The 21,233-nt window shown below is 37.7% G+C and overlaps 2 protein-coding genes across 6 annotated transcripts in view; one reads left to right on the top strand and one right to left on the bottom strand.

Moving 5' to 3' along the window:
• Window positions 1–1,265: 1,265 nt before the first annotated feature.
• Window positions 1,266–5,297, bottom strand: LOC117663676 (phosphatidylinositol N-acetylglucosaminyltransferase subunit C-like). 2 transcript variants are annotated; one of them, XM_034414030.3, is made up of 2 exons: window positions 5,062–5,297; window positions 1,266–2,388 (listed from the first exon to the last, which is right to left on the bottom strand). In XM_034414030.3, exon 2 carries the CDS (start codon window positions 2,338–2,340, stop codon window positions 1,435–1,437), a length of 906 nt encoding a protein of 301 aa, XP_034269921.1. In that variant the 5' UTR covers window positions 2,341–2,388; window positions 5,062–5,297; the 3' UTR covers window positions 1,266–1,434. The 2 variants fall into 2 exon arrangements, with proteins under 2 accessions (XP_034269921.1, XP_034269920.1); XM_034414029.3 differs by having other exon boundaries at window positions 3,467–5,072.
• ITCH (itchy E3 ubiquitin protein ligase) overlaps window positions 5,069–21,233 on the top strand; it is a 49,256-nt gene continuing 33,091 nt past the window's right edge. Inside the window, exon 1 of one of the 4 annotated variants that reach the window (XM_034414025.3) lies at window positions 5,069–5,302. The gene's annotated coding sequence lies outside the window, so the exon portion shown is untranslated. Of the gene's footprint in view, window positions 5,303–13,758; window positions 13,900–16,492; window positions 16,528–21,233 lie in introns of those variants that run through there. The other 3 variants (XM_087889223.1, XM_034414027.3, XM_034414026.3) reach the window with 3 other exon arrangements.

Raw genomic sequence — 21,233 nt, 5'->3', positions numbered from 1 at the left:
AAACAACTTTCATACTGTGTCATAACTATTTGTAATTTGTCCCCATTAGTCAAATTTATGTTTAATGTCAGACCTGCCCCAATCTGATCTCTTAGGAAAGAAAGATCCTCGACTCCATTTGGTTGAAGCAAAAGGTTCTTTTATTAAAAGATATTGGCTGCAGTAAAGTCAGCTAGCTCTGGGTTTCCTGTAGTCAAAAGACACGGAAAGGTTTCCCTCATCCCAGCCTTCCCCCATGACCAGTCCATCTTCAGCCAATCAGAACTTGCCAAAGTGTTTTGAGAACACTGAGAAGTTTTAGGGTAATCCACATTCTTTCTCAGGGTGCCTGGCCTTAGATGTGTTACAAACTGGTTCCAAGCTGCTCTGGTTTTTATCACCTGTCATTCCCCCTTCCCTATTTCCCATCACGTACACACACAACTTTATTGCCCATCTATTCCCCCCACCCCTGCATTTTAGCTTTTGATGGCAGGATGCCTGTGAGGCGCTAAACCGAACCTGGCATTTACTTAAATATATAATTGTATTCATTAAAGCCCTTCATGGCATGGGATCATATTATCTGAGGAATTGCCTCATCTCTATTTCATCAACTCATCCCATCCCTTCCCACAAGGAAGGTATGTTGCAGACTCTGACAACTGGCATGGAGGCTCGAAGAATGTCATACAACTTTGGGGCTGGCTGATGGCTTAAGGGCACTTCCTCTGCCTTGTAATTTTTAATGTTTTAACCTTGTTTTAATGTTTTTAACACCACTTATTTATTAAACACATTTATATGGCCACCCAACTCACACACAAGTGACTCTAGGTGACTTGCAACATTAAAAATCCACAACATAAAAACCCATAAAACCCTCACCCTACCTCCAAAAATGTTTACTATTGTATATTTTTATGATTTTTATTTGTAAACCAGCCCCTCAGGTAAAATAGCCATTGTAGAAATTTGATAAGTTACTGTCAGTTTCACAGGTAGTCCTTGTTTAGTGACAACTGGGACCTGCAACTTGGTCATTAAGTGAAGCAGCCATTAAGTAAAACCACCTGTGCTTATGCTCTTACTTCAGCTTTTTTTTTTTTTTTTTGCTTTATAAACCTGCAAACATTATATAAGTGAGGATTGGTTGCAAATTTAGTTTGTCATCACCATCATAATTGTGAATAATTACTAAATGAGGTAGTCACTAAATAAGGACTGCCTGCATTACTTTTACATGTATTAGCTGAACTTAACTAAATACACAACGTGGTCCTTGATTAAAAAAAACACTTTTATTGGAAAAATATTAGGTTATAAATAAATTGTTCTCAGGCATTTTCAAAGGTATTTTATTCCTGCTTGCTTTAATTGCTTCGGTTAATAAACATTTATTAGCTGGGACTAGGATAATTGGAAGAATTGAACCCCAAAGTGTGGATTCCTGGTCTACATAAGAAACTTGGATAGATCTTCCTTGATTTCAGCTTCATCCCAAGGCCCATGGATATTGTCTTTGAAGAGTTGCAGCCTAATGAGGCAGTAAGGGCACAAACATGAGATGGCAATCAAAAGGAGGGCAAAAAGAACAGTGCCAACACTGGAAATGGTTAGTAGTCCCATTAAGGCAGATAAAGCAAAGAGTAAGGTAGCTATCATGTAACAATGGGGGGTTTGAGCTTTGAGCTTCTTCTGTAGCATAGGCCATAGGGCAAATATCTGGATAGCAAATGTCACCATGACAAAGGCATGTAAGGACCGTGGCAACCGTGAGGCTAAGCAGACTGAAGCAAAGATAGCCATGTTGAGGGACAGTGTACTGGACACAATAGCTGCATTTGCCCCATAATCATAAAAGATCAGATGTCCTAGGAGCATGAGGGCAGACATAGCATAAATTGTATCAGTGCTGATAGACTCAGTTAAGGTCTTCAGAATAGGAGAGAAGCCATAGGTGAATGCCACAAATACCACAGAATTCTTCAGATCTCCCCATCGTGTCCGGCCGCTTTGATTTCTTTCTATTCCTGAATCAGTGGCATCAAAGAGTACATAACCAATCAGGGAAGCAATCAAGCCAACTCCAAACAGCCACTGGGGAGCCAACAGGCCCATATCCATGTACCACCAGATGACCACGAAGACACAGACGTTACATAGTTGTTGTATCACCACTCCAGATTCAAACACCACTGCCCAGTACTGATACTTGCGTGCATGGATATTCTTGCGCAACTTCTCTAAGAAACTTTGATCCACATAGTTATCAGGAAATGACTGCCTCTTGTACAACACTTTCTGCCAACGTTGCCTTATGGTATGTTCCAGTTGGACACAGAGTATATTTCTCGCCATTGCCTCATAGTTCTTCACAATATCATGTTATGATGGAGTTCATATTATCTAGAAACAAAATAATTTACCAGTGGCTTGGTAAATAATCGGTCACCACATATATAAACAATTTCCAACAATTTAATCAATAAAAAATGTCATCACTGAGGGTCGATGGTTTGATTATACCACTTAGTACTCATAAGGCAGAACAGAAAGAAAAAATGCATGGCTCTTTGGAATTAAGAGAAACCAAAATGGCTTACATCTTTCTACCAAACTGAATATCTGCTACATTGAGGGGGCTACAAAGAACAGAGAAGAGACAAGCTTTACTGTTACACAATTTCAATCTTATTTGAAATTGTGTTATTTTCTGGCTGTGAAAAATTCCTTTGACAACCACTATCAATGTTTGTAACACTGGTAATTTAGTGCACAAACACAAACACTTCTTACTTATGTGTTTCCATTTTATGAACAGTTGTTCCCAACCTATTCTAAGGGATTTGTGGTCCCAATTCACTTTACCAATACTAGATTAAGGAAGGCTATTTTAGAAGTACTATGCCCTTTGTGCAACTAATAAAGGTGGGATAAAAGTAATACATTTAGCAAGTTGCTCTTCCTGTTAGTCTGATTCTACAGTTTCTCTGCCATCATCCCCACCCCCCACCCCAAACCTGTAACTGTGATAAAGAGTTCATTTTCTGAAATATTTGAGCGGAGGGTTCTTACTATGCATCATTCCGTAAACATTACAAAACTAATTTGTGCAGCAAGATTAACTTCTGTTGGTACCCAATGAATACTCCAGTACCAATGTAAGGCATAATTTGCCTTTTGAGAAAGGCCGTCCTTAGGCTGCAATCGAGATAGATGGGAAACCCTGGAATAAAGAAGGGCCGTTGTGGTGCAAGGTTTCATTCCAGTTTCCGGGCTGGAGTTGCGCCCCTGCTGCCCCCTGTAGTGATTTTACTTTCTGAACGAATGCACTTTCGTTCTCTCCGTCTCGAAATAATTATGCTGCCATTTTTCTGTAGTCAATACTGGAGATCCCAGCTATCGTAACGAACCAGAACGGGAAAAGGAGCTTCTTAAATAAATAAATAAATAAATAATAAAAAACCCGACCCCCCCCCCTTACCTTGGCTAGAATTGTGTATGTCGGAAAAAGGAAATTCTGCTGTGACGACACATCCGGCTGGGGAATGGACATTGGATTGCCCTCTGCTGGCCAATTTATGATCAAAATTGCTTGCAAGCCGTTTATTACCTGATTTGCTACTCGCAAATCCTTTTAGCAATCCAGTACGGAAGTAATTGCACTAATGCAGCTAAGGACAACGTAAAGATGTCTCGCGTATTAACTAGAGATGAAATGGGGGGAAAATTGCCAGAGTATGTTTGTGCCGTGATTTAGGCACAAATGGAGAAGACTTTAAAAGAAAAGTTGGACATTATGCTACTATACTCTAGAATTTAAAACCCTGTCTTATTTCATAATTTCATTCTTGGTTTTATATTTCATTACATACATTTAGTGCAAACCAAAAATAGTGGTCCCCTAGGTCATAAAAAACGCAGCCATGCCTAAATAAGCAGTGCAAAGATATTAAGGATAAGATGTGTATCTAAGAAAACTATGCAAACTTTATGCAAAGATGTGCACAATAAAAACAAAGAAAAAATCTATCAAAGGAGGAAGATACAAATAAGAGATATCATGAATGCGTATAGAAAAGCTGTACAAAATGATTACAAAATCAATGTTCGTTATAGTGGTTTAATCAATGAACTAAAGATAGGCTTTCTGGAAAAAGAAATTAAACAGGACCAGAAATATATTCCTATCATTGAAGTTGCAGGGGTTAGTTAAATATCAGAATTGTTTAAAACCGTTCAAGATTATGCATTCAAAGTGCTACATGGGGTTTTCGTGCAGTGGCTGAAAGTCTAAAAAAGATAAATTTACATCCCAGTGCCAAAAAGGGAAATGTCAAAGAATTATCAAACTACCAAACAACTGCATTAATTTCGTATGTTAGTAAACCAGCCCTCAAGATGTTGTGACTCATATTTCAATAATGTATAGAACAAGAACTTTCAGATATAAATATACACGGTGCATTCATGAGATGCAAGTGTACCTGTGATCACATTGTTAATTTCTGGTTGACAATGAAAAAGGCAAGGGAGCTCCCCTCCCTCTCCCCCCCTTTTTTTATTGATTACACAAGGTTTTTGACTGAGTCGAACTGTACAAATTGTGGTAGCCCTTAAAAAAAAACCCCGTTAAGTAGACCAGGCTGTTTAATTTGCTGTTGAAGAATCTGCATGACGTCCTGGAATGTATATAATTGTACCACTTTTACAGACAGAAGCGAGGAAGACTTCAAAGAACCTCTGGCAGAACACGAAGAAATAAGAGTACAAAAGCTGATCTGCTGCTGAATATTAAACAAAGATTATATTGATAGGCAGCATAAAACCTATGCAAATAAGGGGGGGGGGTTGAAGGAGTAAAAATATATTTCTAGCGTCAAAAATGACTGTAGAGCCAGGTAATAGCAAAAGGTCTGCAGAGCTAGACAAACATTTAATGAGAAACACCACTAAAGGAATGTATTGTCAAGCCCATGATTCTCCTAATTATTTTCTCGGGAACAAACGCCACAACTACGAAAACGGTAAGGAAAACAGTAAGGAGAGACATCGTCCCCGCGCGCGAATCGAACTCACCTCCTTTGTCACAGACGGTTCTACCCGGGAGTCTATTATAGCACGCCGGCGCTCTCCAGCAGCTTCCTGGGAATTGTAGTCCTGCTCAGCTTTGTCCGTGTGACAACACACGCCCACACAAGCATTACTTTTTTTTCTCTCGGAGCATGCGCCCTCGGCTCCCGGCTTTGGGAGTCGCTCTCTTAAGCTTGGACTTGGACTGGCTGCCATCTTAGTCGAGGTGTCGTCGCCTTCAGGGCTGGTGAGAAATCCGTTGTGCTGGTCGGGTGGGCTGGCGAAGGGGCTGGGCTGTGAGGGACGGCTGTTTATCCGGCCTGGGCAAACGTTCTTCGGGATTTTGTCAGGAGAGAGGCGAGGGGAAAGCCTGAAGTAGGCCCTGTCTTTGGGGAGGGGGTGGCGGTGGATGCGGAAGAAGGAAAGCTTGGTAGCAGGTGGTTCTTTCAGGGTAGGCGGGAGGAATGAGGGAGGAATGGGGGGTCTCCTCTCTCCTCTCCTCAGGGGGGTCAGGCTCCTTGCCTTGATCCCCAGGGATAAGCTTTCCTCCCCCGTTTTGCCGGGGTCGTCCGCGAACTTGTGCCTCCACTCCCGAGTGGGGTGAGGATTTGTTTCCTCAGCCTTTCGCCCTTCCTCTGACACATCCGCGGCATTCGGAATCGGTGCATTGTTTCCCCCTCCGAAGCGCCCGGATTGTCCCAGAGGGATATTTAAAATAAGTTCAAAGTCGACGAGATGACCGCTTGGCGCACTTTTAGGACCCGAGGGTGCCCATCCTCAGGCTGACAAGCCCTGCGGTAGAGTTGATAAGACCCTATTATGGCTCTGATTACACACGACCGGGTGATTGGGGATGGTGGTTGTTGGATGCAGGATAGAGGAAGGAGGGCTGGTAAAAGGTTCTGGGCTTCTGGAGTGCCATCATGGATTGCAGATCTTGTACCTGGAGCCGTTTCCTCCTCTTCCTCTTCTTCTTCTTGACCTTGTCGTCTATTTTCAATTGGCTTCTTGCTACTTGAATGTTTTTCCTCTGCTCTTTTGACTCTCTGATTAGACTTGTAGTGGAGGTTAGCCCAAAATGTGGCTGGATTGTATTGTGTGGAAACTAGGCAATTGGGTTAACTCATAGGTTACTGTATGGCAGTGTTTATCAACCTTGGTAGCTTGAAGATGGGTGGACTTCAACTCCCAGAACTCCCCAGCCAGCGCTGCTGGCTGGGGGATTCTGGGAGTTGAAGTCCACCCATCTTCAAGCTTCCAAGGTTGAGAAACACTGCTGTATGGGCAAACGCTGCCTCTGACCTCTGTCAATATGTATGCCTTTCTAATTAACCAAACTAATGTGTGGTACCCTGCCAACAAAAGTGTGTATAGTCAAGGCTATGGTTTTCCCAATTGCAAAGTATGGCTGTGAAAGTTGGACCATAAGGAAGGCTGAGCGCCAAAGAATTGAGGCCTTTGAACTCTGGTGCTGGAGAAGATTTCTGCGAGTCCCTTGGACTGCAAGGCGATCAAACCCGTCAGTCCTAGAGGAGATCAACCCTGACTGCTCTTTAGGAGGCCAGATCCTGAAGATGAAACTGAAATACTTTGGCCACCTAATGAGAAGGAAGGACTCACTGGAGAAGAGCCTAATGCTGGGAAAGATTGAGGGCAAAAGAAGAACGGGATGACAGAGAATGAGGTGGCTGGATGGAGTCACTGAAGCAGTAGGCATGAGCTTAAATGGACTTCAGAGGATGGTAGAGGACAGGAAGGCCTGGAGCAACGTTGTCCATAGGGTCACAATGGGTGGGACACGACTTTGCAACTAACAACAACAACAATGTATGGTACAGTGCTGCAAATCCATCACCTGCCCTCTCCACCCCTTGAAGGGCAGCAAATGGTTCGATTATTAGGTTGAGCATTGCATTGAACTTTGATTCAATTTCTTTTCTATCCTTAAAGTGTTACGTATTTTAGAAGGTTTAGTGGAGCTATGCTCAGTTGTAATTCCCTTGACACGTCTCATATTTAATTTGTTTTGACACTTTGACTTAAGATGTTAACCGTTCCAAATATATCTGCTGCCTAAAGGATGAATCTTCTTGGTGCAAAGCTAAAATGCTTCCCTGAGCTCTTAAAGAGTTATGAGATAAGAATTAAATTCAGTGAATAATTAGCAATGAAGTCATTATTTTGAAAGTGAAGTGTGCAACTGCTGTGTTTTGAGGGTGCCATTACTGTATAACTGAAAATGGGGTTTTCTTTTAGTTTAGATTGTTCAGGTAATCTAAAACATTGAGTTGTGCTAAAGAGCAATTTGAAAATTACTTAAAATATTAATAGTATGGATTTGGAAAACTTTATATCATCAATATTGTCACTGAAGCAAACTTTTTTGTATGTGAAATATTGTATATTTTCCACATATTGTAATGTGAGGAATACTATAAAAATTATAAAGATATTTCAAGTCTGTTGATTAAAAGATTTTGTTGAGATTTTTATTCACACAGCTGAATATGTTTTATTTTGTCCAAAGCACCAATCATATAATTAAACAATTTTTTCAAGTAATGGACTTTGACAGTTGACAGATCATACATACATCCTAACTTGGAATAATAAGATCTGAATATAATTCCATAGGAATGGGGTAATGAAAACCTAATTCAATAAAATGTGTTTAATTTGTTTTATCCCTTCCCTCAGGGAAGGTCTAACTGTGATTAAAGGAGTTTCTTGCTATATGGAAATCATGGGCTGAAAGTTGGCCTGAGTCTGTTGAAGAATAAGATCATTTGTCTTGTAACATTTGAGAAAATGTGCTAAGTATGTGAAAAATAAATAACAGTATTTGCACTCACTAATTTAAACATTTTAAAATATAAGAATTGTTAAATCTCAAGCAATGGTGCAAGATTAAGACTGTTAACAGTATTACTATCATGATTTTTTTTTAAAAATGGATATCATGTGATCTCAAATCTGCAGCTCTGATTATCTCTTATAATTGTTCTATCTGGAATAGATAGTTGAACAACATTCCAAGGAGCATAACGTTAGTCACATTAAAGCAATTTATGAGAATGATCCATTGCAGTTTTGTTTGTATCTGTTCTGAGAGTCACTTTGTCAGGTAAGCAGAAATAAGTAGTTCTGTTCTATTTTGTAGCACAATTCACTTGTGGGAACAGATAGTATCAAAAGAATTCTAACTTGGCCAGCTTAGAAATATAATTAATGATAAATATTTTCGTTTCTTAAGAGGTGTTTACATTCTAAAGAGATTTTAAGTTTGTATTTATACATTTGAAAATGTAAATCAGTTGGAACAGAAATGATACAGTGGAAATTGACTGGCAAATCAGTAATGGCAGATAAGAGATTTTAAAGTTAAATGGGGTGAATTAGAGAGTTTTTGGATTTTTTATTTTATTGTTACAACTTGATCAGGATTAACATTTATATTTCCAAATTCTAAAATAGTTTAGGAGGAATGGGAATATTTTAGATCCTGTGGATTCAAGCATGGTCTCATCTCACAAAGGTAAGGTGTATGGCAAGTTTGCAGATATAGAAGATCACAAGATTGAATTTCCATTTCCAGAGATGGATCTCTTTCCTAGAAAGAAGTGGAAGTTATTAAGCAATGTTTTGTCTGTTCGACTTCAGTTTATAGGTATGGGTCAACATGATAAACCTCTTAAAAGGTAGAGCAGATTATTGCTCATGATTATTGCTTAATAAATTAAAGCTTGTGCTTTGCTATTTTTTAGGTATATAAACATCTTTCAAGTTGATTGAGTTTCTTTTATGTATACAGATTGACTTCTCACGATATGCATTTTTGTGTTGAATGTCTTCAGATACGTTTTTAAAATATGTTTCTTTTTGAAGTTTCACTAATGAAAGCAAACCTAAAGTGATGTTGCTAAGTATTAATAATTTAAATACACTTACTACATTTGACAAAACCCCTGTGATTTTTAAACGTTCCTCTTTAGAATGAATTGCAATTATCACTATTATAGTGTACAAATCATAAAATTTTACAGATTCTTACTCCAGTGCTTCTCTTTTTTTTAGCACAGTAATAATCAGTTTATGTTCATATCAAATCAGCAGGATAACACTTTAATTGACCAAATAATCATATTTTGTGATAGGCCAAAAACCTAATGTTTTATTGTCCAGATTTATTTGGCAGTAAACAGGTAAATATTTTAATGGATCGATGCTAACACCTTGGTGGTACTGTAGCCCAAACAAAGATGTTTTATAATGAAGCTGTTGAAATTGTTAACCAAAACTATACTGCATAGTAATTACAAACAAGTGAAATTGAAATAAAAACACCCTTATGTAATGGAGAAAATTTAAAGCAATACTTAATAGAGGAAATAGCCAAGTGTCATCGGTGATGATTAAAAAACTACCTGTAAAAAATTGTCTATCCAAGTCTTATGCTCACTTTCTATAATAGCTGAATAAATTCACACTGCTTGGAAGCCGTGCCAGTGATTGTCTCATTATTTTCTTTGAAAATAACCACAGTAAAATTTCTTAATGTTTAAAATAAAATTCAAGTGAACTTGAATTTCTTTAAAGATTCTAGATTGGGCAATATGTTTCGCATAATTTTTGGTATAAAAGTCTGATTAAGATTGAAATGTGCTTTGTATTGCTATTTAGGATGTTCACCTGTATCTTTTTTCAGTAAATAATAATTTTATTATGTAGAGGTTTCAATAACTTGAGCAGTGTTATATCAAGACCAGACTAATTGAAATGCTGCAAAAAGTCTAGCACTCCACCATAACAGAATTTTTTGGGGGAGCAGGGGGAACTCCGAGGATCCTCTGAAACTGCATTCACTCTAACAATCTGGGGTTTGATATTCTCAGTATGCTGATACCCAGTTATACAGTATAGCCCCACCCTTAGCCACACAAGAGATGCAGTGGCTTGTTTTCAGAGGAACCCTCATCTTTGACTTAGCCCTAGCAAGACTGAGTGGCTATCAGCTTCTAGATCCCAAGAACAGATGGTCCATCTTTGATTATGGACGGGGTGGCATTCCTGAACTGAACTATGTACAATTTGTGGGTCCTCCTGGACTCACAACTATTGCTTGAGGAGCAGGTGCCAGCTGAGGCTAGGGAAGTCTTTGCACAAATTTGTCTGATGCAACAGTTGTGTCCTTTCCTGAACCAGGAGGCCTTGCTTGGGGTCTGTTATATCTTAATCCATCTGGATTACTCCAATGCATTCTATATGGGACTGCCCTTAAAGTCACCTGGAAACCTCAACTAGTCCAGAATGCAGCAGCACACGGAGTAATAGGGAATCCTAGGTTTGTCACCATTGTTGCGTGACTTCTAGTGTCGGGGTGCAATCAAAACACTAGTCATCACATTTAAAGCTCTATTTGATACAGGGCCATGTTATCTGCAGGACTGCCTACCAGTTCAGATATGATGAGCATGCTCCTAGTCCCTTCCACTAAATATATTGTCATAGGAAGCTAGGAAGCATGCCTTTTCCATGGCAGCCCCTGCCCTATGGAACACTCTACCCTCTGAAGTTCGGCAGGCCTCCAATTGTAGCCTTCTTTAAGGCTTTGAAGACTTGGCTTTTCCCAGGCATTGGTATAAGATTAGATAGCACATCAAAACTGATTTAGCACCAAGGTGTTTTTTTTAATTGGTTGAGTTTTATAGCTTTAATATAGTTTTATGTATCTTCTAATTTTTGATTGTGAGATTCCCAGAGTTTGTGGAAAGTTGGGCAACTATATAAATGTTTTAAATAGTAAAATAAAATAAAAAGAACCCTAGAATCCAATAGTCCACTATTATTCAGAAAATCCTTGGAAGCCCTCTAAATAATGAAAATTGTAGTGTTCTTAGTATTGGTTTGTGGCTTATTAAAACCCAAAGGATATTTTTGATAATGCATTTAATAGCATCTGATAAAGTAAACTTTCCATTAATTTATGTAAACTCATAAAGTTTAATAAAGTTGTTCATTATTTTGCCTTGTGACAGCAAAATCTTTTAAGGTAGTTGTGCATCTTATACTAAACATTTTCTTTTTTATCTGTCTTAAGACAAAAGGCAACCAGTAATATGGTTAGTGAAACGTCTGTTGTTCCAAAATATATATTAGTTTCATGTTCTGCTAATTTTACAAATTGAAGTTATAAGCAGGGACATTTTATAAGGAAAGTCTTAGTTGTTACAAGGAGTTCTGTCCTGTAGTGTTATTCCAATAGCATATTTTATTCTGCTAACAGAATAAATGCTTACTTAGCTTTTTTTGTGCTCCCAAATATGCCCCAGATTTCAAGCATGGAGTTGGCATACATAATGGGATGAGAGAAGGAAACTGAAGGGTAATTAATGGATGCAGAAGTAATGTATAAATAGAAGCCTGTGAATGTAGTATTGGATGCAGTTTATTATTACAAAAATCTCTTGCTGCTGTCTAACATTTGCATTAAAGTCTGTAATAGAATAGAATAGATTTTTTTTTATTGGCCAAGTGTGATTGTACACACAAGGAATTTGCCTTGGTGCATGTGCTCTCAGTGTACATAAAAGATGACGTTCATCAAGAATCATAAGGTACAACACTTAATGATAGTCATAGGGTACAAATAAGCAATCAGGAAACAATATCAATATAAATTGTAGGATACAAGGAACAAAGTTACAGTCATACAGTCATAAGTGGAAGGAGATGGTTGGTGGGAATGATGAGAAGTTTAATAGAAGTGCAGACTTAGTAAATAGTTTGACAGTGTTGAAGGAATTATTTGTTTAGCGGAGTGATGGCATTCAGGAAAAAACTTCTTGTGTCTAGTTATTCTGGTGTGCAGTGCTCTATAGCGTCGTTTTGAGGGTAGGAGTTGAAACAGTTTATGTCCAGGATGCGAGGGGTCTGTAAATATTTTCACAGCCCTTTTTTTGACTCATGAAGTATACAGATCCTCAATGGAAGGCAGGTTGGTAGCAATTGTTTTTTCTGCAGTTCTAATTATCTTCTGAAGTCTGTGTCTGTCTTGTTGGGTTGCAGAACCAAACCAGACAGTTATAGAGGTGCAGATGACGGACTCAATAATTCCTCTGTAGAACTGTATTAGCAACTCCTTGGGCAGTTTGAGCTTTCTGAGTTGGCGCAGAAAGAACATTCTTTGTTGTGCTTTTTTGATGATGTTTTTGATATTAGCTGTCCATTTTAGATCTTGCAATATGATAGAACCTAGAAATTGAAATTGAAATTCACTGTACATATGAAGCAGGCTATAAGTTGATAGAATGTATTTGTTGCCACATATTCAATATCAAGTTCTAGTCAAGAACTCTCAAAATTATCTGAAACCTGGTTTGCTGATTACATGTGTTACTGTATATATCTAGAAGTAACTTTGACAAAGTAATGCAAGAAAATTGCACTACTTGAAAAAATAAGTAACATTTCAGGAAAAGTCAGAAGGTGGGAACATAAGAAAAGACTCAAAATAACCTCTCAATTTTGTTTGTTGTAAGTGGGAATGGCGGGAAATGCTGGTAAGCTTTGAAGATCCTGTGATATCCTACAACAATGAAGCAGTACTCCTTGTGCTTGTTCCCTGACATGGCCTGTTTTGAAAGGGTGACATTAGAATACTCTCTTATATCTCTTTTAACAATGATGACCCAGATTGTTGGAGGCAATATGCTGACATTGTAAACTGCCCATAGAGTTCTATAAAGCAGTGGTCCCCAATCTTTCATGCTCCGTGGACTGGGGGGAGGGGAGAGGGGATAGTTTCACATGTGCATCCACTGCTTGTGCAAATGGAGTTTTGTGTGCTCACCCACTGCTTGTACAGCTGAGTTCCTAATGGGCAAAGGACCAGGTCTGAGCTGCGAACTAGGGATTGGGGACCCTTGCTGTAAAGCACTAGAGCGAGGTATATAAGTTTAAGTGCTGTTGCTAATTAAAATATAAGTACAGATAGTCCTTGACTTACAACCATTCATTTAGCAACCATTCAAATTTACAGTGCCACTAAAAAGTCACTTATGACTGGTCCTCACATTTACAACTGTTGCAACATCTCCACGGTCACATGATAAAGATTTGGGCACTTGCCCACTAGCATGTATTTATGATGGGTGCAGCATCCTGGGAGGGGTGAGGGGGTGGTCATGTCATCACTATTGGTAATCTTCCAATAGGCTTCTGACAAGCAAAGCCAATGGGGAAGCCAGATTTGCTTAAGGACCACACAATTCACTTAACAACTGGAGTGATTTACTTAATAACCATGGCAAAAAAGATTGTAAAATTGGATGCAACTCACTTAACAACCACCTTGCTTAGTACTGGAAATTCCGGTTCTAGTTGTGGTTGTAAATCAGTGATTACCTGTACAATAAAACCTCATTTTTATTGAGGTTCAAAATCATTTAGAAGGAAAGGATGTTGTTAGATTTGAATGTCATGACATAATTACTTGACTTTATGTCATCTACATAGTTGTATTGTCACACAAATGATGTAAATTACTGCAAACAGCATAAAATATTAATGTAATTCTGCAAATAACACACTTGGATAAATGTATGTGAGTTGTTTGGAGTAATTTGGATTCATTGCATTTAATCTGTTTTGAAATAATGAAGAAACTATTGTTCCTTGTATACAAAATCTGAAATTTTGTTTTAGATTCTACGAAGAAACATGAACGAAATTCTTCAATGCCTTTTGGATGAATTTTGGGATTCAAATTAGTTTGGAGATTACTGCCTAGCTATTTCCCTAACTTTTGTGATCTCCATGCATATGAGCCATGTAGGCTGAAGCTAGGTAAACTCATAATACAATTACAAAATTTGTATGACTTAAATTTTTGTAAACTATAGTCTATTTTTAATATAATAATTCCTTTTATTTGTGAGAGCTCATTAAAATATTGAGTATCTGTCCATTATGGTTAAATGTGCTGTGCTGGTATTCACTCTGATAAACATCCAGATAATGTGTGAAATGATTTATAGACTTATGATTAATATATTTTGAGCATTAATTTTTCCCAATTTGGTATGTTCAAAAGTTTGAGCTCATATTCTAGAAATACTAGTCCACATTGTCACAATATTTTTATACATAAAATATTATCAATTAGTAACCAGTTATTAGGTATCTGTTTCATGTAGAGGAAGAAAGAGATGTTCCAGACTCTTCCCCCAGTTCTCCCACCTTCAGTCTGAGATATTTGGTCAAGCCAGGAATGGACAGCCTCACTGGGAAGAATGTTCAGAAGGCTATTTGCAAAATTCCACAAAGATTTGTCTTTTGGTAGATCCAGGTCCTCCTTTTTTTTTCCACAGAAAATTGGTTTATTACAAGGGTGGCCTGGAGTTTTCTGAGCTCAGCCTCTTGCCCCTGAGGATATTGGTCATTATTTGACTTGGGCCAAGTGTAGCAAAGGACAGATTTTTATCTGAGTCTAGGTTTTACATTCTTAAGTCTGTTGGTCTGAAACAAGAACTTGATATATCATAGCTGTTGATTAACTAGTTGTTTAATGGTGTGAGTTCAAAGTTTCATAAATATGTAGTTCCAGACAAGCGTTTGGAATTGAAAATTGTATCTGTTTATTGGAGTTCAAATTCTTACAGACTTCAATCTTTAAAAAAATTAAATCTTAATATACTAAAATATGAATTCCCCGCAGTAAAAGATGCCTGTATGGCATCTTTGAAAGACTACAAATAGAAGTGCTAAGTAATATTCAGTATTTAGCTATGTTATAATTTGAGTCCTGTAGCTTCTGGCACCACTATGCTAATTTAGAGGCATATTCTGGATGTTCTTTCAAAATATCTGATAATCATTTTATGAATAGGCAGATGGCTGGTGGTGTCTATTCATACAGTGCCTACCAGTGTAGGCATGATCACTCACAAAATGTTGATTTAACACGAAGATTAAATCAATGTGAAGGGATGGGATATAAAATTTGTCACAAATACTGAAATCCCCTCAGCTTCCCCAGAATGTTCCCTCTTACATTCAATCCCCCATCCAGAAGTTGGCATTCATCCAGTCATGACGTTAGTTACAGCCATACAACATTTTTATGTTTTAAGAATGATTATAGTACACAGAGGCATTTTTGTGAATAAAAATACAGGACAGCTTGCCTTGCAAATATAATAAAAGCCGAGTGAGGGAGGTTAGATTGAGACAACAGATACCATATTCTATTCCTGTCTCGAAGTACTCTTGGTAAGGAGACTAGTAAAATTGTAAGTGTATGTGTATAAAATAGAAGTTTTACCTACTTGAAAAGTTTTCAGTGTACATTTGTAATCTTTTATTTCTTTGCTGGGTTTTGTTTATTTATTAAATTTGGAGGCCACTTGATTCCTGAAAGTCTCTGGGGTAATTTGTCATTGAGAAAATTGCAAACATTTGCAGATAATTGTGTGATAATTTTCCCATAGAGAAAAACTAAACAATAAAAAGACATTTATATATATGGAAGAGGAAAAACAACCAAATATACCCAAAATGATAATCATCAACAACAAAACTAACATAGTTTCAGCATTCATCCTAACCCAGGCTTGGGAGCAGATCTACATTTTCTTCAGAATCCTTCATATAATCAGGCTCTATACCCGTGATGGCGAACCTATGGCACACATGCCACAGGTGGCACATGGAGCCATATTGGTGGGCATGTGAGTTCAGCTCTGGCGCGCATGTGCGCAGCAGTCAGCTGATTTTCGGGCCTTCTGGACCCACCGAAAGCAGGGAAACAGGCCGTTTCCAGCCTCCGGAGGGCCTGGGGGGAGTGGGGAAGACCCGTTTTTCATCCTCCCCAGGTTCCAGAGTCTTTCTAGGAGCCTGGGGAGGGCAAAGACGGCCTTCCCCACCCCCCCAGAGGCCCTCCAGAGGCTGGAAACAGTCCATTTGCCAACTTCAGAAGTCAGCAGAAGAATCATTTTTATCAATCCTGCTTTCCCTGGTAAGAGAAGTAGGATAGTTTCTTGCTATCCATGGCAAGAGAAGTAGGATAAAGAAGGGCAAGAGGAAAATGGTCTTTTTAGTGCTGATTGTCCCAGCACCAAAAAGACTGACTTCACCCCACACTTTTATGCTTGGATATGATGACTGGAGAACCAATTCCCCTAATTTCCTTTCCCATAGGGGAAAGGGCAGAGGAATAGCTCTTTAGCTGACACCCCTGCAGTAGAGTTGTTTCAGCTGCCAATACCTGACACACAAATACCCCAATGGCTGTGCCTGCTCTCTATAGATAACTTCATCCCAAGGGGTGATAGCTGGAGATAGCCCTTACTGCTTCTCGCTTTCCTTCCTTCCCCCATGCAGCATGGTCATGGGACAGGAGAAGCAATGTGTGCTTTTTGCTTGCCCTCCCTCCTAGTCCTTTCAGCCTGGGGTTATGTTACTAGGTCCGGCAAGGTACATAAGAGGTTTATCTTTTTCTAACATTCTATGAAGTATAATTTGGTTTCCTCCTTTACAAATATTAGATTACTTCGTTAAGTAAAATATTTGGTTTAGATTTTGAAAATTGTAGGAGTTAATACGTTTTGTTCTGGCCAACTACCTAGTGAGAATCACATTGTTGCCAAGTTGATGTTAGTCATTGTTGTTGTGAACCCACAGAATGCAAACTGATGTCATATCAAAAGTCCAAAATATACTGTTTGTATATGTTAAACACAAAAATTTATTGTAAAGTTTATATAAAGGTTTATAGATGCTTTATTAAAAAAATTCTTAGAATGCCTACAGACAACCCTACTCTTTAATCAGCTTTAACCAGCTGTTCTCTAGTAGCACTTGTTTTTATTTTCTGAGATAATTGCAATTCATTTTGTAGATTAAGATGGATCTGTATGTGCTGAATTTGTATTTCCAGTATTTATGTTTCATATTATTTAACTTTAGATTTTTATTGTTTTCTTTTACTAATTGTTATAGTTAGCTTTAAATCTAGGTAAAATACTAGATTATTAATAAATGTAAATATTGATATTTTTAAAGATGGAAGCTTTACTGTAGAAGGAAAGTTGTAACATACAAATTCCTCTAAAATTGCATTCTATTTCTGCATTAGAAAGTAATCTGTCATATTTTATTTCTTTTCTTAAGGGGTGGATACTTAAAGTACTATATTCCTTTTTCCCAGATTAGCAGGATTTAGGCATACTGTTTGAGAATTTCAGAGGCAGAACATCAAGGAATCTAAATAAGAGTGAAAGCAGTCGCACCTGATAGGAAAACTTGAAAACAGCCGAAGAAAATATCCATTAAAGTGTCAATTTCCAATTTTTAAAAACGTTTTACTAGGTTTATATTTTGCCTTTTGTATAGGAGCTCAAGTTGACATAGAATGCTTCCTCCTCTTATTCCTCACCATAACAGTGCTGTGAGATAGGTTGGCCTAAGAGAGCACAACTGGCATAAATCATCCAGTGAGCTTCCATTGCTGAAGACAAACTAAAGTAAGAGCTTCACACTCCTAGTCTGACAGCTCTATATTGGTTCTCATTTTGAAAGAGGAATCATGATCAAGTATTTCTGATAAATTCAAAATATAAGAATTCTACACTTTAATTCCATCAAAGCTACAAAATTATTCCAAATTCCTATTCCCCAAATACACACCAGTTGTTTAGATTATGACCCAGAAATCATAAACAAATCTTTATGAATTATAGTCATTAAACTATACTTATTAATCTATGCAGTTAATGCTAGTACTTAGGAACAATATGAGTTTCATTCTTTGTTCAAAATTTATTAATAAGATTTGTAAGAGCTCAAAATTTAGGTTGTACAGTAGTAAAGAATGAAGTCTTCAGTGAACAAAAGAATCATTGTTATAATACGTGTTATAGTGCTATATATAAGCTATTAAAAGGAAGGGAAATTATACTGTTTATTGTGCCATAATCAGTTATAATTGCTTCTAAGCCTCCAGAAGGATCCCTTGTAGTGAGACAATCTGTGTTTCTGTGGAGCTGTGTTCAAATCTCAGATATCTTTACAGTTTGAGACCAATTAGTTACTGTGTTTTATTTTAATTTCAAGTTTTAATTAATGGGACTTTCATCTCCCAGTACTCTCGAGTAGTAAAAACTCAGATTTTCTGTAGCTCAGATAAGAAATAAATTTCTAAAATAAGATTGCATAATTTTAGTTGTGAGATTTGAGAAATATGCAGTTGTACCTGTAAACGTGGATTTTCTGGTAATGTCCAGTTTACGTAAAAACACGCTTATGTTATGAAGATCTCAACTTTCTTAAAAAATCAGAATCTGTTATCCATGCAAAATACTGTTTTGTTTTTAAATCACAGAAAAAGTAATGGTAGCTGCTTTTTTCTTTAATGAGGTCAGGAATTCTGAATAATATTTTGGACAAATGGTAATCAAAATCGTAATCAGGAGACTGCGAGATCTAATCCCGCTTTAGGCATGAAAGCCATTGGGTAACATAGGGCCAGTCACTCTCTTTTAGCCCAACCTACAGGATGATGATGTGGGGAAAATAAGAAGGAAGAAAATTAGTTATGTTCACCCCCTTGAGTCATTTATAAAAATAATAATGGCAGGATATATACAAATAAATGTCTCAAATGTCCTTGCAATCATATTAGGAAGGGGCAATATAGAATAGGAGAGTACAACCCTTAGGCTCTCTGCAGTGTCCTTCCAACAAGAAAGGTAAAAAAAACCTGATTAAATAATCTCACTTAATTGATTAGAAAATTAGATGATGATTCATTTTGGTTTCTTGCAAGTTTACTTATTCCTGTCCTTGTAGTGCTGATTGAACATATATTGTGGCTTTACAAAAAAGCACTGCTTCGTGTGATTAAAATTAGTGGGAAGGAAAATCATAATGTTCAACTGTTTTTAACAAGATAACATTTTCAGAAGGAAGGCAGATTAGAGAGATGTGTATTCCTGGATATGCATACAGATTTGTGGTGATAACACCAATGTTATGTTGAAACTGAATTACTGTTTGTTTAAAATTAGTTGAGATAAGAAGAAGCAGAATTCCTCAGCAGAATATTAGTTACTATAATTCGGAATTGGGTGGCAAATAAATTTAATACATTATTATTATTATGTGTGAGTAATTTACAGTTAGATTCATAGTCTAAGACTGGTGGAAACTTAAGAATTCAAGTCCTAACTAAGGATTTATTATGGTTCATCATCATATAGCCCATATGTTCAGTCTGGATTTGGCTTTTTTGCCCATTTCCTGAGTCCTTCCCAAGTCCTTTAACTTGGAATAGGCTGATGTTGATAAACATATCATCCACAGCAGGGGTGGGTTCTAAAAATTTTTAGTACCAGTTCTATGGGCGTGACTTGTTTTGTGGGTGTGGCTTGATGGTCATGTGACAATTATTTAGTATTTAGCAAAGGTACTGGTCTACCAGGCTTTTAACTGCTTGCAGAGCTGTACCGGTCTACCCATTTGTTTTTGGAGGCACCGGTCTATTCATTTGTTTTTGGAAGCGCTGGTCTACTCATTTGTTTTTGGAGGCGCTGGTCCACCCATTTGTTTTTCCAGTGCCCTGCTCTACCATCACACTGCCTTTTAACATTGATCAGCTGTAGGGCGGCCCTTTGAAGCCCCGCGGCAAGAGTTTAAACAGTTTTTTTCCTTCTAGCTGATCAGCTGGGACTTGGGAGGCAGCGAATAGATTGGGGCGGGGCCAAATAAAAGGTAAGAATAACGGAGGGGGGCAGGAGGGCTCAGCTTCCAAACAAAGAGAACCGGTTCGGTGACATATTGTCACCGCTACCGGCTCGGCCGAACCGGGAGGAACCCACCACTGATCCACAGGATGTAAGTTGTTTCAAGCAAAGCTGCCTTTTACAATTGGTGATTTCTGTCAATGCCAATATTATTATTATGTACACAAAAATATAAAACCAGAGCTGCTGTTCTTTAGCTAGTGTTCACCTTCATACACATTGAGTTCTTCCAAAGGGATATTGTAATGTTTCAGTATAATATACGTGTGCATCCAAGCAGTGTGGCCTTTTGTAATTGACAGTTGCAAATTTTGTCAATATGCATATATTCTTAGAGCTTTCAAACAAAATTTTGGTACAGCAACCAGTATGCCTATAACCTCTGGGACCACCAAGACTGGCTTATGCAGAAACCTTTTAATTATTATTATACTTTAAAATATTCAAACAATCTTAAACATTGTCTTTAATTGTTAATCACTGCCTTAAGGATCTCCATGTTGCAGCTGGAGACTGAGGGCAGAATAACCAGCCAACTTTTATCTAATACTGGAAAGAATACAATGAAGACTCCACCTTTAAGGATAGTCATTCACAGGCTTATGCCTGCATTTTTTTTTTCTGTAAAAAAACAACAACCGACCAAAAAGCCCAATGTGAGTCAGTTTTGTTTTCTTGGGGAAGAGTACACACTTATTCCATTTGTCATACCATAGATCTGTTACAAGCAAAACCAGACTTATTCTTTGCAAAATTAGTGAATTAAAGATTTTATATATTCTTTCACTATCAGAAATATTTGCTTTGGGGAAGTAGGAATTGAGAATTGATTGCAGGGAAAATGAAGGATACATGAGGTTTTGGCTTCTTTCTATCCTGTACAGTTATTATGCTCATTTATATGAATTATTCATGGGTCCTTTTTGTGTAAAACAAAGCAAATGTTAATGGGTCACTTTGCCAGAGTACTCCTTCTCCCTAGTAGAAAGTCATATTAGTTAGTAAGAAGAATATCTCCATTGTTTTCTTTGTGCATTTCCAAAAAAATGAAGGGGTGGGTGGGTGGGTGACATAAAGATTGGAAAATTAACTAATTAATTAACACATTCATGAACACAAAGGATTTGGAAGTAGAACTTTAGATTCTTCTCTCAGCTCCTTTGGGATCTGCTAATATGTTTTGGGCTAGCCATGCAAGTTTAAAAAGCATAGACTTTTCACAAGAAAAAATGAAGACATTGAGCTTCTCCATATAATGTAGGAACTATGAAGATTAATATTTTGTCTTGCAGATAACCATGCAAAGCAAAAGCAACCAATCTAGGTAAATACTGGAGTGGGGAAAATAGTTGCTCAAGTACATGTTATTAATATATCAGA

This window comes from Pantherophis guttatus, chromosome 3 (assembly GCF_059756535.1).
Source record: "Pantherophis guttatus breed Tessera chromosome 3, ASM5975653v1, whole genome shotgun sequence".
Taxonomy (NCBI): Eukaryota; Metazoa; Chordata; class Lepidosauria; order Squamata; family Colubridae; genus Pantherophis; species Pantherophis guttatus.
Note: the sequence above shows the minus strand (reverse complement) of the source record. Positions and strands in the feature narration are given on the sequence as shown.